Source organism: Cygnus olor, chromosome 3, assembly GCF_009769625.2.
Source record: "Cygnus olor isolate bCygOlo1 chromosome 3, bCygOlo1.pri.v2, whole genome shotgun sequence".
NCBI classification, from domain to species: domain Eukaryota; kingdom Metazoa; phylum Chordata; class Aves; order Anseriformes; family Anatidae; genus Cygnus; species Cygnus olor.
The window spans coordinates 44,059,327-44,075,197 of record NC_049171.1 but is presented as its reverse complement, the minus strand read 5'-3'; the positions used below and the strand labels follow the sequence as shown (position 1 = coordinate 44,075,197).

Genomic DNA, 15,871 nt, shown 5'->3' with positions numbered 1-15,871 from the left:
ATATTCTATATAAGTAACTATTGCAATCTAAGCTGCCAATATATTTGAAAGGAACTTGAGATATCATAATTTTAACTTCATATTTTAATATTACAGTATGAAAAAGTTATGTTTTATCTGACCTGCTATAAAGAAATTGGGATGTTAACATTTCTTTGAACTTTAAACTTTCTAGAAGGAGTTTGAAAAGCTGTGAGAAGTACATATTCTGAATATTTCACAGTGTAATTTCTTCAAAATAGTTGATTTCCAAAGGTTTGTATTTTAAGTAGTCTAAAGAAAAAATAAAAATAAAAATGCCCCTGAACTGAAATAAATTACCTTCTTCTAGAAGTGATATGAATTATCATTACTAGATTTATATATAATCTGAATTTCTTATCAAGGAAGTTAATATCCATCAGCAAAGTTAAATGACTGCAGAGCTATACAAGCATGTACTACTTGTTAGAAGTTGTTTTACTATTCTTAAAATAAATTTTCATCATGGGCTTGAAGAAATTCACAGAACTCAAAAGAATTACTTTCCAGTTTCCTGTAGATAAAAAACTAAAAACTTATTAACTGCTAAGACTTACGGATCTCACATCAAGATGGAGTTTGAAATGCAATTATGATTATGATTGCATTTTATCTTTGATGGCAGTTGCCAGCAACTACACGAATGGAGATTTTCTAGTGAAGTACTTTTCCTGTTCTCATTATTCAGAAGATGCTTTCAACATTTTTCCTTAGGACTGAAGATCATATTGCAAGTGCTTAAAAATATCTATCAGTACCTAACACTTGATTATTTCTTCTAACTAATGAGATCATATGAATGTTCTCATCCTATCATTAACTTCTCTTCCATTAGATACTAATTTAAAAGTATGAATGCTAGCTTGATGTTTTGAAGAACAACAGTGGTCTAGAAAGGCAAAAAAAAAAAAATAGGGAAAACAGTCTGCCTACAATTTCAGTGAAGAAAACAATATGCCACAATGTGTCCAGCTAATTCAAACTCTATACATCTTTGTGTATATAACTTTACCTTTTCCTACCGTGGTATAATGTACCGTACCATGTGGTATACTGTTGTATTTTAGGGACATGGTTTACTGGGTAATGTTGGTGGTTGGGGGATGGTTGGACCAGATGGTCTTGGAGGTCTTTTCCAACCTTAATGATTCTATGATTCTATTCTATAAGACAACAAAGCACATGGGCTCTTGCCTTCTGAGTGACACCTACATTACTACCTCATTTTGAGTTAGCCTTTTATCCTTGTCCTATTTGCACACATGGGGAACTCTGATTCTTGCTTTATTCCTTTGCTTGAGAAGAGCTGGCTGTCACAAACCAAAGCTGCAGAATAGTAGCTCTCAGTCCTCCAGGCCCCTCTGCTACCACAAGTGAAAACATGTAGACCCCCTGTCCAGGAAGAAATATTCATATCCTGCGGATCTTTCAAGGTCATCTTTTAAGAAATAAATAAGGAGACACATATTAATTCAGAGGAGAAGGAGATTCATAAAACTAACATGCAGGTCAATTAGAAGGACACATTTGCTCAACAGGCTCTAGGGTTAGATATCAGGCATACATGCTAGAATGTGGACTTAAAGGTACATTCGGATTTATTGCTTCAGCCACTCAAATGAAGCTGAAAAAGCTTAAACTGGCATAACTTCATAGTCTCTCTCGGTTCAGATAGAAATCTCTCCCTTTATGAATTTGTAATCTCTACTACTTCTGTCATATTGGTGCTTGTTATATCAGTCACTGGAAAAAGAACGTACCTGCAGCATAGTCAGGACTATGGTGTGACCACAAAGAACAAAGCATTGTTCCCTTATAATGTGGCCAAAGACATACCTGAGGGATTTGATTGGAAATATATATATATATATAATATAGATACAAAATATAGATATATAATATAGATATATAAAAATATATAGTATAGTATACATATTAAAATATATTATATATATATACTGAAAAGACTTAACTACGAGTATATCTTGCTTAGCAAAGGAACAGAACCCATGAATACACCTTTGACTTTGTTCACATGCACAAAACACTTGTCATACTGGTTTCTATCAAAAAGGGTTGACTAAGCAGAGTGTCTGAAACCTGTTTCACGAACGTTCTGATGCTACGAAAGGTTAAAATTAAGAGGCCAGATCATAGATTTGGTCATAAAGAATTTGCTCACCTGCACTGACACTGGCACTGTGGTTCATTGGATTTTCTCATCACTAGTACAATACTGTCATGGTGCAGATGTGGATTCATTAAACTTGTGAAGAGGTTAAAATATGCTTGTGCACTGTGATTTTCGGTGTCCTCACCTGAAGATGTTAGCTTGCTGACACAACCTGGAGCCAACTGGCCAGATAGAGATTGTGCCCCAAAGCTAATATAATTTTCATAAAACAGTGTGAGTAGTAGGAGAGATGGCTAAATTGGATTCCAACTCCAGGTACTTTTCCTAGAGGCTATAGACCTGTTTCTCCATGACCTTCTTTTAGTTTCCAGGTATGCTCTGATTTGCCTAGCAAGAAGTGGTAGCATGCTGCCTATTTCTATAAGAATCAATATTAAAATAAAATAAGTGAAATAAATAAATAACTTCTCTGAAGGAATTTCTGTGAAACTCCCAGATAGAGATATAATGAAAAAAAAAAAATCAATTAAAAGAGAGAGAGAGAACTGGCAAAGGGGAGATGTTTTTCAGACAGCACCAGAGTGTTTGGCTCTGAAGTTATATTATATATGACTGCTGCTGTGCAGGAAAGTATGTAAATAAATGCTGAGGATATTTCTTTGACTCCATGTCAGCAAGGAAAATAGCTTCATCAAGTCTCAAATCATGACTTTCCTTGCACATGCCTACAAGTCCATTGACTGTAAGATCATAAATGATCTGAGGCATAAATGAGTTAACTTGAAGGAAGAAAAAAAAAAAAAAAAAAAAAAAGGAAATGAATACCTGAACGACCTTTTATATTTCTCTCACAATATTACGCATAATATGAAAATATCTCTCTTAATGTCTGAAACCTTTGCTCTGAGAAAAGATCACTAGAAAACAATTTATTTTTTACATAATGCACTCTTGCTTCTAACCAATGGTAATATGAAAAACTCACATTCAAGCAATAAACAACTGCTTACTGTAAAGAATATTACCTCAAGCAATCTACAAATGAGCCAGGATGTTTTGAAGTACCATTTTATTAGCTAAAAATTGTAAGGGCGCAGAGGAATTTGTTAACATTTGTTAACATTTAATTTCCATAAATATTTCTCATCCTGTATGCTACTGGTGTACACTTCAGAACTAATAATAGCTCTCTCCAAATAGATATTTTGCAGACATAAAGTACCTAGGGAGCAAAACAGATTTATTGTGTAACACCACGATTATATTGCTTTTGTAGTCTTAAGTACATTGGAACAACAGGTGTATCTAAAGAAATCATGCAAGAACACAGAGTCAGAAAAGTGTAATCTGTGGTTTTGAGTTCAAAACTATTACCTTTATCCTAATTCCTCCAGTTTTACTTTAAACATACCTACCTGGAACATTGCTATCTGAGTAGGAGAAGCTTATTAACAAATATTTTATTTTATTATCCCTTTTTTTAAATTCAGTATTCAAACTCATTACTACCCCTGACTATGCGAAAGAGAGGGTGATGGCTGGACCCTGCACATTCGCATGGTTTTGCAGTGGTAGTGAAACGTATTAATTTTGTCTAGGGGGTGGTTGTCAACGTGCATGCACAGTTTCCATCTTTTAAACATTTCAGCCCAATAAAAATGCTCGTGTGTCAGGAATTATTCTCAGGTCCACAGGCAGAGGTGACACCCTCCTATTCTCTTCTCCCCAGATAGAATGGCTTCTTTATTAAACTGACCAAGCTCGAATTAGCTTCTGGGTACATCTCCTTTAGACTACTTCACCTCGCTCAGGAATAAAAAGGATGTGGAAAACTGTTTCGCAGCACCACCTGGTGGTATTGACTTGTTATTGATGTAGCCCCTGGAAGCATCCCAGCTGTGCTGTACAGGTAAGAACGGAATAGTAGCAGGGCACTGGATGGAAGCAGTGCAGAGTTTTATCACTGTTCATAGCAGTGCCTTTTCATGGGGAAATGGGAGAACAGACTAGACATTTGAGGCTTTGCACTGAATGTGCTGTGAAACCACAAAGCTTCCTTCTGAGTTGAAATGCATTTGCAAAGAAACAGGGTGTCAAATGTTATTCCTTAAGAAAATGTAGACTTTTCAACATGATAAAGAAATTCTGATCAAGAAAGATGTGACATTTTTAGAGAAGTACAATCTGGAGTCTTGGGGGGGGGCACCTTGGCGGGGGGGGGATACAATAAGCAACATAAGCACCTGTGAATTATATATGAGGTTTTCTTTTGGCATCTAAAATGCCAGAGCATAACAAGAGACTAGAACCAAAAATATAGAAACTTCATTTTCTCTCAGAGAAAGTTTGTTTTAAGGGAAACTACTATGAGGGGAAAAAAGAGCTTGTAACAATAAACCCAAATAAATATGCATCTGTTAAGTTAATATACTGGTACATAACCATAAATAAAGTACAAGACTTTAGTTAAACTTCAGCCACAGGGAAAATTCTAAGTGAAACATTGTGGGGTTTGTTGTTGTTTTTGTTGTTGTTATTTTACATTAACTTTCTTCTTAACTATTTTTCAGGCTAATATATTCATAAAAATGAATTATTTACAAAAAAGTTGAAACCTCCCTCATAAACTATCCTATAAGATTTCCATATGATGTGTAAGGAAAGCTCTGTACCAAAAAATAAAAATTAAAAAAAAAAATCAAAACCTGCAGGAGTCAGAAATGCTACGGAGGAGGATTTGTGACCTGCTTCTGCAAGGGAATGAGGCTCCCAGCACCTAAGGAAGGGAGGCAGCTCCCTCTCCCCAGTCAGCATACCCTTACTGTCATCTGCTCTTCTCCCTTCCCCTTCCCACCCCTGAAAATTTCCAGCTTTGCCTTTCTTAGAAAGCTTCTTTTCCTTTCTTAGAAAGTAAAGGACATGATCATGACATTTCTTCTGATTTATCCAACATCTCTACAGATTTGGTTGACTGGGAATAAATTAATCTGTGCTGCCCAAGGGAGTTTACAATAAGCATGACCTAACCATGGGCACTCTGGGGAACTCTATCATCTCTTCATGCTCTTCCAGTTGTCCTGAAATAATTAAAACTCACTGTATGAAAAAGAGAACAAGAGAAAGAATGAATACACAGAGTCCAGAGTACCAGTCTCTGCTCCAGTTAAATCTTAATTCAAAATACTTATTCCTGTTATCTCTCTATTCCAGGTAAACATCTCCCAAATCAACTGAGAGCCATTCTTTTTCTTTCATTACTTGTCCCAAACCAGTCATAGTGAGTTTTGTGCAGTTCAGAGCAGTTGAGGTTGCAGCATTTCACTGATTATGAGTCAAAGTTGTTAGTTAGTCATAAACTACCAGAATTTCAAAGATTTCCATTCTGTCATTGTATCTGCAAAGTCTGAATGTATGAATACGTACCCAAACTTTGTCCAAAGGGATAAGTACCTCACTTCCTAACTGTGGCATCAGCTTTCTCATGGATTAGCAAGGTAGTAGATAAACAGAGAGCAGTTGTTTGCCTTCCTGCAAAATAAATTTAAAATATGTTATTTGCAATTAATTCCCATTTGAGCAAGGACCTATATGTCGGAAAAATATCTGAACTACTTTAAAAGTTGTTTCGTTGTTGCAGATCATACCTGTAAACGCAATAAGTTGTTCCTATGGCTTAGCTACAAATTGATGTCTTATTACCATTGTAGTTTTTCTCTAATTCTGTCTTCAGACTGTCAGTTTAATTGCATTACTGTTTGCTGGGAAAAAAAAATGCTTTTACTTCTATTTTTTTTCCTTTTGTTGATATTCATCATGATAAGCTTCTAATCTTTTCCTTGCTAAAGAAAATCTCTCCCCCTCACCCCAAATCTCTCTCTATGTGTTTGTTTTCTGGGTTTAAAGTTGTCATTCTGCTTTTTTGAATCTTCTGGGTAATGGCTATATTGTAAAAACATGAAAAGGGCATAATGCTCCTTGCACCAAATCAAGATAGTATCTCATCTCCTTCTGTTCTTCTTGTTATTAATGTTGGTATGTCTAAGGACTGCATTGGCTACTTCTCCACACTCTTTTCTGAAAGCCTGTCTCTGCTTTATTTTCCACAGTGACCCACATTCGTCTCTCCCCAACCCCTAACATGCTTCCCAAAGATTCTCCTTCCTGAGACAGATGCCTCCACCATCTAGATATGACCTACAGTCCTTGTTCTGGGCTATCTGTCTCTACTTTTTCCTGGTTTACTTGGACTTATCTTCACAGAGTACTCTGACTGACACTTTGCTTCCCTCCTGTGCCTACAGAGTAGAAAGCACGCTGATCCTTCCTGCTGGAGCAGTCACCACTTAAGCTGCCTATTGCTTCCCTCCTTCCAGAGGTTACTTTTCTCACAGATGTGCCAGTGATATGCATATTATTTACCTCTCTAACCTGGTTTTGCCAGACTGACACAGATTCATTTAATTTCATTTAATGGTAAACTTTTCTAGCCCCAATCTTTTGACAAGAACCAGGTGAGAGGGATGACACCTGAAGGTGTGCTGGCACATGTCAGGGAGCAGTGAGCTCCAGCATAAGTGTTTGGGGCAGCTAAAGGCAACTGGGCTGGCTCTGTTGTGGGCATGAAAAGGCAGCTGGTGGCAATCTGAGAAACCCTCCTTTCCAGAGCTAGAAAGGGGTATATCACTAAAGAATATACCCTTGAGGCTTCCGCTTGTCTTTGGATGTAAAGCATTTTCCCAACTGACTTTTTTTTCATAGCAGCCTTTCTCATGTGTCAACTCTACTGAAACAGTTTGTGTTTCCCATACTCCTATGTGAGCTGCACTTCTCTGAGTGGGTATAGAGGGATCGTATGGTTTTTAAAGGCAATTCAAAATGTTTGGGTAAGGTTTTTTTCCTACAGAAGCTGAGATGTTAATCCAAATCAAATCATCTGAGATGTGTCTTTGAAGTGGGAGAAATCGGGAATGTTTCAGCAAAAATAAATTCCAACCAATATTAAATATTTTTGCCAAAATTGCATTAAAGTGTGAAAAGCAGTTCTGAGAATGATCTGTCAGCACTATAATGCTGCAATGTCCTGGCTTCAGGAGTACTCAATTCATGTACTTATTGCATATAAACTGTGAAAATTCACTACCAAAAAAAAAAAAAAAACCTCTATTTATCAGTTGAGTCAAAATATGCATTCACACACTCCTGTAAGGAGGAATTTAAAAAATGTTTAGGTGACTACCTTTGCATATCATAACCAGAAACAGATGCCATAATTTGAAAAGCCTGAACCAGATCTGCCCAGTCATCTGTGGTTTAGTATAATTCAGCAACTCTGCCACAGTTCTTGTTATGATGTTAGAGAGATATGGCCATTTCCCTCTGCTCTTCTTTCTGATTTCTTATGAAGGGCTCCGTGATATTTCAGGGAGGTTTAAAACTGCATAGATATATAAGTGCTGTGAAACAGAGTAGATGGTGAAATAGGTAACATATTTTCTTTTGATATTTAAAATACATTCACAGAGAGTGTTTATTGTTTCATTTGCTTGTTTGTATGTTTGTTTCTCCAAGGTAAATATTGTGCTGGGGTTTTTGTTTGTACGTTTGTTTTTGGTTTTTATATTTAACATATATTTTTATATTTATATGAAATAAATATATAAATATATTATAATATATATAATATATATATATATATATTTATATTTAACATATTTAACACTCTGTGCAAGCGTTCAGCGATGGGCACAGCCTCGGGCTGTGTGTTGGGAGCAAGGCGCTGCTTCCTCCTGTCGTGCCGAAGATGACTCCGCCAGCCCGCAGACTAAGGAGCACAGCACGATGAGAGGTGAGTTCCCAGCCGGAGGGGGTCACAGTGCGGCAGGATGCAGCGGGAGCGGGGCGTGCTGGGGGCCACTGCAGCCCCTCGGGCACACGGCGGGGAGGGTGCCACAGGATGAGCAGGGGGGTGCAGGGATGGAGGGGCGGAGGGGCGAAGGAAGGTGCCCCGGGGGGGCTCACAGTGGCACAGCCACGGGGCGGGGGCTTCCGGACCGAGGTTGCTACTGTTTCCTAAACTTGGAGGGATTTCTTTCTTTTTCCTTTCTAATTAAAAACAACCAATCAATCCAACTCTGTCTTTGGGGGAAAGGTGTGTGTGCCTTTACGAATCATTAGAGGTTAGTTGTCTGGGAGAGTGGGGAAAATCAGCATCTCTCTAAACGCAAGCTCGTACTAGAGAACAAGATGCTCTCACACTATTTAAGTCAAAGTGCTTAGGATGGTGGTTTTACAAAGAAGAATACAGTAAGATGAAGAAAAGATTTGTGAGATGTGACAGTTATATTCAGGAGTTCAGCTTTTTAAAAGAATTATAATTTTCCATTCCTTTCTACTCATTGGAACAAGTCAGCATGACCTTTATTTATTGAAGAAGAAGCAAATTTTTTGCAAAAGAAAACAAGTCAAAAAATGAAATACAGAGGGTTTTTGCAAAGGCCATTGTGCAGCATAACTGCATTCAAATCAGGATTAAAAATCAAACGGGGTTATTATGCTTAAATATTTTTTTTCTCCTGTCATGTTGCCTTATTTTGTATGCATTTTGATATCAGACTCACGTGAAGTCAAGTAATATTGTGGGAAGAAAAACATCTTCCCTTAATAGTTTAACCCAGGTTCATTTATCAGAATTAGAGAAGTAAACATCTGGTTTGTAATGCCAGCTACCTACTTGTTAGGGATTTATTGAAAAATTATATGGAATCAGTTCTTCTATTGAATTTATATTGGTCTTACATAGAAATCTCCAAGCATCTTTTGCTGGAATGTCAGTAAAATTCTGTGACTAAATGAAAATGTCATATACCAAGCAACATTTTCTAATCAGTGCATTCCTCTCCAACACTCCCCCCCCCCCCCCCCCCCAAAAAAAAAAAAGGATCCATCAAAAAAATATAAGGATGTTTTTGTCCACAACAAAGCAGTTTGCTACTCCAAGTGGGTGGGCAGTATACTGCATGAGCAGCCAAGCACAGACAAAAGAAATGCATTGTACAGGAGAGACATCCAGAATGCTTCTTCACTCTCCTAGTGGTAGGTAGTGTACCACACACAAAGACCAAGGAAGATTACATTTGATAAGGAAAAGTGATATCACTTAGCTAGGATATGAATTTGCATCCTTCAGTTTGCTTATGTGAATCAAAGATAAATTGGAGCTGTATGTGTGATGCTGGGGGACAGGGGAACATAGAAGTAGCAATTCTCCTGGCTCTGTGACCATCTCAGTGGGTTAAAATGGCAGGATATTCCCAAGACAGCCAGAGATTGTTTCTACTTTCTGATTTTATCCGTGTTCAGTTCATTGGTCATTCTCAAACTCTGTATTATGACCAGGTAATAGGTAGTATGCAGTTTCCAGTCATACCTAAACAGTTTACACAGATTTTTATATGTGCTGCTTCATACATTTAGCCTCAGTGGATGTAAGTGGTTAAATGTAAGCAGTAATGTTTACCTTCCATTTCCAGCCCAGGTCTTGCCATCATGGTACAGATGTGCTTACCGTATGCAGCACATACATTGCTTCAGGAAGGGCCTGTCTCAACTATGCTTTACAAAACTGACAGATATGGTCTGAATTTCTTCTTCAGTTCTTGGTCCAAGTAGGTAGATCTCTGTGTAATTACTTTCCCTCTCCTTTGTTCTTCATTTGAACAAAACTACCCACACCTAACCCATTCCTGATTATGAACAATCTCACGCCTTTTCTTATTTTTCTTCACAGAAATAAGAAAAATTACATCACTTACAAGAAGGGCACTGTTGATAAACAGGTAAACTGACATTTCTCTCATGCCTGTACCAGCAAGTTAACTTGAGTTAACTCACAGCTGCTAATTACTTTAACTGCTTAAACTATAACCTCTTGCCATGTAATGTAGGGCATGTTGCTCACATCGAAGAGGTTACAAAAATTCAGGGGAAGCATGGGCAAGATAGACAAACATAGCAGCATCCCAGCATCACCAGAGTCCTAGCATTCCCATTAAAATTGGTGTATGATACAAGAAAACAGTTTTACTTAGGTGGGAGATTAGACACTTGACAGTGCTCAGAGCATACTTACTTTAAATAATTCATAGGCAGATTTTTTTAAGAATCTTTAACAATGAAATCTTCACAAATGTTAGAGGAAGCATATGAAAAGAAGCAATGAGGGTGTTTCAATATTTCAGAAGTAGATAATGAAATCCTGTCTGATCAGAGTAGGATGAATAGCTTATTTCAGTGCAAGTGACAGCCATTTCCTTGGAAAAAAACTTGGAGAAATAACCAGCTAAATTTTCTCCACCTTTGTTGCCACATCAACAAAAAGGAAAAGATATTTTTTAGCCATTGTAAAGTCAGAGTTTAGAGATCTCATCTTGAAAACAATGCAGTAAAGATCATCAGAATCCTCACTTGCTTCCTTGGGCAGCTTTCTGGACTGCTTCAGAAACCTGACATATTTCTGGATTTCACAAATTCATATGTATCTGCTTTAAACAAGTTTGCATAAATTTCAAATTTCTGCTCTTGAATTATGGTCTTCAGACTTGTCAGTTAAGGGCTCTTTCGCTTTTCCAAAACGTTCTTCCTCCTTTCTATTTACTTTGTTCTCTTTTAAGTTTTGTTTTCTTTTGTATTGTGCAAAATTTCTTTCCATGACAATAAAATGTATCTTATCTTCACAATGTTCTTATCTTCACAATGCTAAACATACAGGTTTTGCTTTTATGGTTAAACTTAGGTGTGCTGTTTTCCTTACTGACTCAGATTTTCATTTTTGGGTGGCAATAGCTTGTCAAAGGAAATATGGATACAGAGCACATATATTAAAACTTGAAGTTTCAGGGATTAACTTTTAGTTTTTAAATTCTGTCACTAAAAAAAAAATTAAAAAAGTAAATGATGTTGCTCTTTTGAATAGTCTCTCCTTTCAGGGTTGATGTTAATTAAATTAGAAGGCTTTTTTCTACTTTTCTGCTGAAATCTGAAGGGTAATGTCTTGTTGGAGGCAAATACTAAAACAATGCTCTTTAATAAATCAATTGAGATAGTTATAAAGCAAGAAGGGTTTGTTAGCTTGGAAGTTGCTCTGTCACATCTGAAGCTCTGTTTACTAATGTAAATGGTTATTCTTTTTCCAATTCTTTCATGAAGTGCTAATCTTACATTTTAAAACACAAATAAATATGATTTTTTATTTGCTGAAAAACTCACCTCTTTTTATAAACAAAATAGCAGTCATTTACTTTGTAGAAGCTAAACACATATTTTTTCAGCCCAGTGTAGCTTTTTGTTCATAAATTTTCACCAGAATAATCACTTATTAGGAATGGGAGGTTTCACTAATAACCAATTTATTTTTTATCACTTCTTATTTGAAAAATATGTATTTTTTCTATAATATATATACCATTTGCTATAATATATATAATATTCAATGGAATGGAATGGAATGGAATGGAATGGACTTCAAGGATCATCTAGTTCCACCCACTGCCATAGGCAGGGACACCACCCACTAGATCAAGTTGCTCAGGGCCTTATCTAACCTGGTCTTGAGCACCTCCAGGGATGGGGCATCCACAGCCTCTCTGGGCAACCTGTTCCAGTGCCTCACCACCCTCTGAGTGAAAAATTTCCTCCTGACTTCTAATCTAAATCTCCCCTCTTTTAGTTTAAAACCATTCCCCTTTGTCCTATTGTTATCTACCCGAGTAAAGAGTCCTTCTCCATCCTTTTTATAAGACCCCTTTAAGTACTGAAAGGCTGCGATGAGGTCACCCCAGTGCCTTCTCTTCCGTAGGCTGAACAGCCCCAGCTCTCTTAGCCTGTCTTTGTAAGAGAGGTGCTCCAGCCCCTTGATCATCTTTGTGGCCCTCCTCTGGTGCCACTCTAACAGCTCCACATCCTTCTTGTGCTGGGGGCTCCAGACCTGGATGCAGTACTCCAAGTGGGGCCTCATGAGGGCAGAGTAGAGGGGGACAGTCACCTCCATCGACCTACTGGCCACACCTCTTATAATGCAGCCCAGGATGCAGTTGACCTTCTGGGATGCAAGCGCGCACTGCCAACTCATGTCGAGCTTATGATCCACCAGAACCCACAAGTCCTTCTCTGCAGGGCTGGTCTCAATGAGTTCTTCTCTTAGTCTGTATTCACATCTGGAATTTCCCCAGCCCAGGTGCAGCATCCTGCATTTATACTTGTTGAACCTCATTAGGTTCATGTGGACCCACTTCTCAAGCCTGTCCAGGTCCCTTTGGATGGCATCACTTCCTTACTTACCGTTGTTCACTTAACTTCCTGTTGAGGTTTAACCTCAGCAGGCAGGTAAGTGTCACACAGCTGCTTACTCACTCTCCCCAGGTGGGATGGGGAAGGGAATCGAAAAGTTAAAAGTGCAATAACTCATAGGTTGAGGCAAGGATGTTTTACTAGATAAAGTAAAAGCTTCATGTGCAAGCAAAGCAAAACAAAGCATTAATTCACTATTAAGTGATGTCCAGGAAAGCAGGGCTCATCCCATGGAATGGTTCCTTGGGAAGACAAACACCATCACCCCAACATCCCCCCTTCCTCCTCCTTTCCCCCAGCTGTTATTGCTGAGCATGACACCACATGGCGTGGGACATCCCTGTGGCCATCCTTGGCCAGATGTCCTGGCCATGTCCCCTCCCAGTTACTGGGGCACCCCCAGCCTCCTTACTGGCAGGGCAGCGCCAGGAGCAGGAAAAGCCTGGGATCTGTGCAAACACTGCTCTGCAACAACTAAAACATTGGTATGTCATCACCACTATTTTCATCAAAAATCCAAAACACAGCATTGTGTGAGCCTCTGTAAAGAAAATTAACTTTATCCCAGCCAAAACCATGACACTTACAAACTCCTTAGTGATGTATGACTTCAAGAACATTTCTGAAGATAAACTGTTGTCACTGGGGCAGTTGGCTTTATTTTATCTTCACCAACATGAATAACTGTCTTTGTGATCATATGCCTTTCACTTGGTCTTTATAAGCTACAAATGGTAGTTCCCCATTAAAAAACACTTTTCTGCATCACAGATTTGCTGTGAAACATAAAGTCTGTAAAGTTCTTGGTGGTGGCCTCAGAATTAAATGTATTATACAAGTGTAAATATTACCTCTCTATTTGTACTAAGGGAACATGTTGTTGCAAGTTTCTTCTCTGTAAACAACAGGAGACTACTTATTTTTAAATTAGATTCAAAAACAATCTGTCCCTGTCTTTTACTTTCATTAATTTTTCCTACTTCTGGTAGCCTCCCAGACCTGATTTGGGCAAACAAATTAAGCCTCTATTACCCATTGCCTTTCCTGCACATTGAACAGCAGAAACCTGCTACCATTAATTTGATGCTATTAAAGAGCAGCAAGTCATGATACCATAAAGACTAAAATCTGGTAAAAGGACTACTTTATTCTCAAAAACATAAGGGAATTTTACATTATAAAAAGGACTTTTTTTTTAGTTCAGGCTGCCATTATGTTTACAGATACTGTATTTACTGAAATAAAGATCAAACTTGCTACAGATACAAATTTGTCTTAAATTAGGATTAAAAAATACAGAAGAATGATCTGTTTCTCATCTACTGTTTTTGTTGTTGTTGTTTTGTTTTGATTTGTTTTTTAATTGGGCATGGGAGTAACTGCAGGGCAGTATTGTGCTTCAGTTATCTGAAGTTGCTGGACTCAGCAGGGTTTACTAAATTATTTTAAGCAGAGTGCCTTTATATACTTATTCAGATCCTGTCAGCTCAAAGTTGCAGTAGACAAATAAACCAGACACTCAGGCTACAGCTCCATAGCTAAGTAGCGTGAAAATTATCTATGGAAAAATATATCATTTTTAGTTGAGGAAATATGGGATTGCAGATCTAGACAATTAAGAATCTTAAAGGTAAAGGACTGAGACTGATTTTGTTTAGTGCTTTATGTAAAGATGTATGTTATAGATGAGAAAACTGCTAAACCGTAATATACACTTAGATAGTATACTTACATAATAATATTCAAATTATTAGTCCATGAATTATTTATTTTGCTACTGCAGAACCAAGTATTAATGTTGCTGAAGAATGAGTGAATTTCAGCCTTCCTTACAAAATGCTACACCAGACTTCTTCAACAGGTCTTGGAATGGAAAGCATCATTACCAGGTGATCAGTGCTGCAGAGACAATCATCCTTCCCTCTCTGATTGGAATTATCTGTTCAACAGGCTTAGTTGGAAATATCCTCATTGTGTTCACAATAATAAGGTATGGAATTTAGTACATTTGATAAAACAATTTATTGCTTAACAAAATAAACAATGACCACACTAATGGAGTGAATTGCTCTGCAAAGACATGTATAACATGTTATTCGTCTTTCTTCTAGTCATCAACACTTGCTTCTCATTTAAAATAAATAAATAGATAAATAAATTGACTATAGACAGAACAGATAGAGGTAATATATGCTTGCTTAGCCTTTTCTGTTATAAGAAAACACTTAAGTGCATGATTGACTTCAAGCACATTCAAGGAAACTGAAATGAATGTCTTCTGTGACTTTCATTAGAGTTAACAGCAATCTTCCTACTGGCACCAGAAAAGGCTAGACAAGACTTTAAACTTCAGTTATGGCACTAACCAGACATTACAATTTTTAAAGAATTTTTTTAAGACTGAAAACTGTACTTCTACCTCAGATTATTTCAATGAAAGAGCTCCATGTACCTTTTGCCCATTTACTGCAGCTTCCTAGAACATAATACTTTTTTCCAGCATCATCTTGCTTCTGGAAACAAGGGCCTTAGTGCCAGTCAAGTATTCTCACATGACAAGAATTTATACCTCAAAATATTTTTGATGTATTCTGAGAAGATAAATTTGCTGAAGTTGCTAAAGATTTTTGGGTCATAAAATCTGACCCAAACATCCTTTATACAATAAAAAAATATCTTCTGGTCACTTAATTTTAAGAGGAGATTTTTTGTATATAATAGGTAATTGTCTTCCAACTGGCACATGCAATCACAGACTGTACAGCCACAAGCATGAATCACGAAGAAGGGGCTATTATCTGCAATGAAAAATTAACATAAAGAAATATGAGAGCATAAGCTAATAAATGTCACACTCAGCTAGGGATAGACTCCAACAGATAGACCTCTCCCCTACGTAACAGGCTTTTAAAGGAAAGATTTCCAAAGGCCAGCCTAGGACTGAGTGTCTGTCAGCCCCTGAGCTTTAGTAAATTTCCCTTGAAACTACCAAAAATCTGATGGTTGGTGCAGTTGAGAGCACTAAATTCATGGTCTGAACACAGAAGAGAGCAAATATGGAAACAGTATGTCTGAAATGGACATGATCGCAATATGACTTTTAAAATGTATGAATGAATAGAGAAGAAAAAAAATCAATGAGTTTCTAAAAAACAGTCTTAGAGTCTCTAAAATAATAGAATGGAAGGAAACTGAGAAAGAACAAAGATATTTTCCCCTGGTGAAAGGCCTTTGTCTAACTTAAATACAAATATGAGAGACAGAGGGAATAGACACAGACAATGACTTTAAAAAAAGAATGTAATTTAAACCATATTTGCTCAATAAAATTACAAGTATTCAAATTTATGGACATGAACATTTATACATAGG

General features: G+C 37.3%; 1 protein-coding gene across 5 annotated transcripts in view; it reads left to right on the top strand.

Moving 5' to 3' along the window:
- Window positions 1–7,502: 7,502 nt before the first annotated feature.
- The window catches only part of MCHR2 (melanin concentrating hormone receptor 2), a 28,504-nt gene continuing 20,135 nt past the window's right edge, over window positions 7,503–15,871 (top strand). For 3 of the 5 annotated variants that reach the window (XR_005818737.1, XR_005818736.1, XM_040553315.1), the window contains exons 1-5: window positions 7,510–7,636; window positions 7,885–8,000; window positions 9,685–9,819; window positions 9,942–9,990; window positions 14,361–14,489. Coding sequence is in view for 3 of the 5 variants with exons in the window: in XM_040553315.1 (XP_040409249.1) it covers window positions 9,701–9,819; window positions 9,942–9,990; window positions 14,361–14,489 (297 nt within the window). In the remaining 2 variants the exon portion in view is untranslated. Of the gene's footprint in view, window positions 7,637–7,884; window positions 8,001–9,684; window positions 9,820–9,941; window positions 9,991–14,360; window positions 14,490–15,871 lie in introns of all 5 variants that reach the window. The other 2 variants (XM_040553317.1, XM_040553316.1) reach the window with 2 other exon arrangements.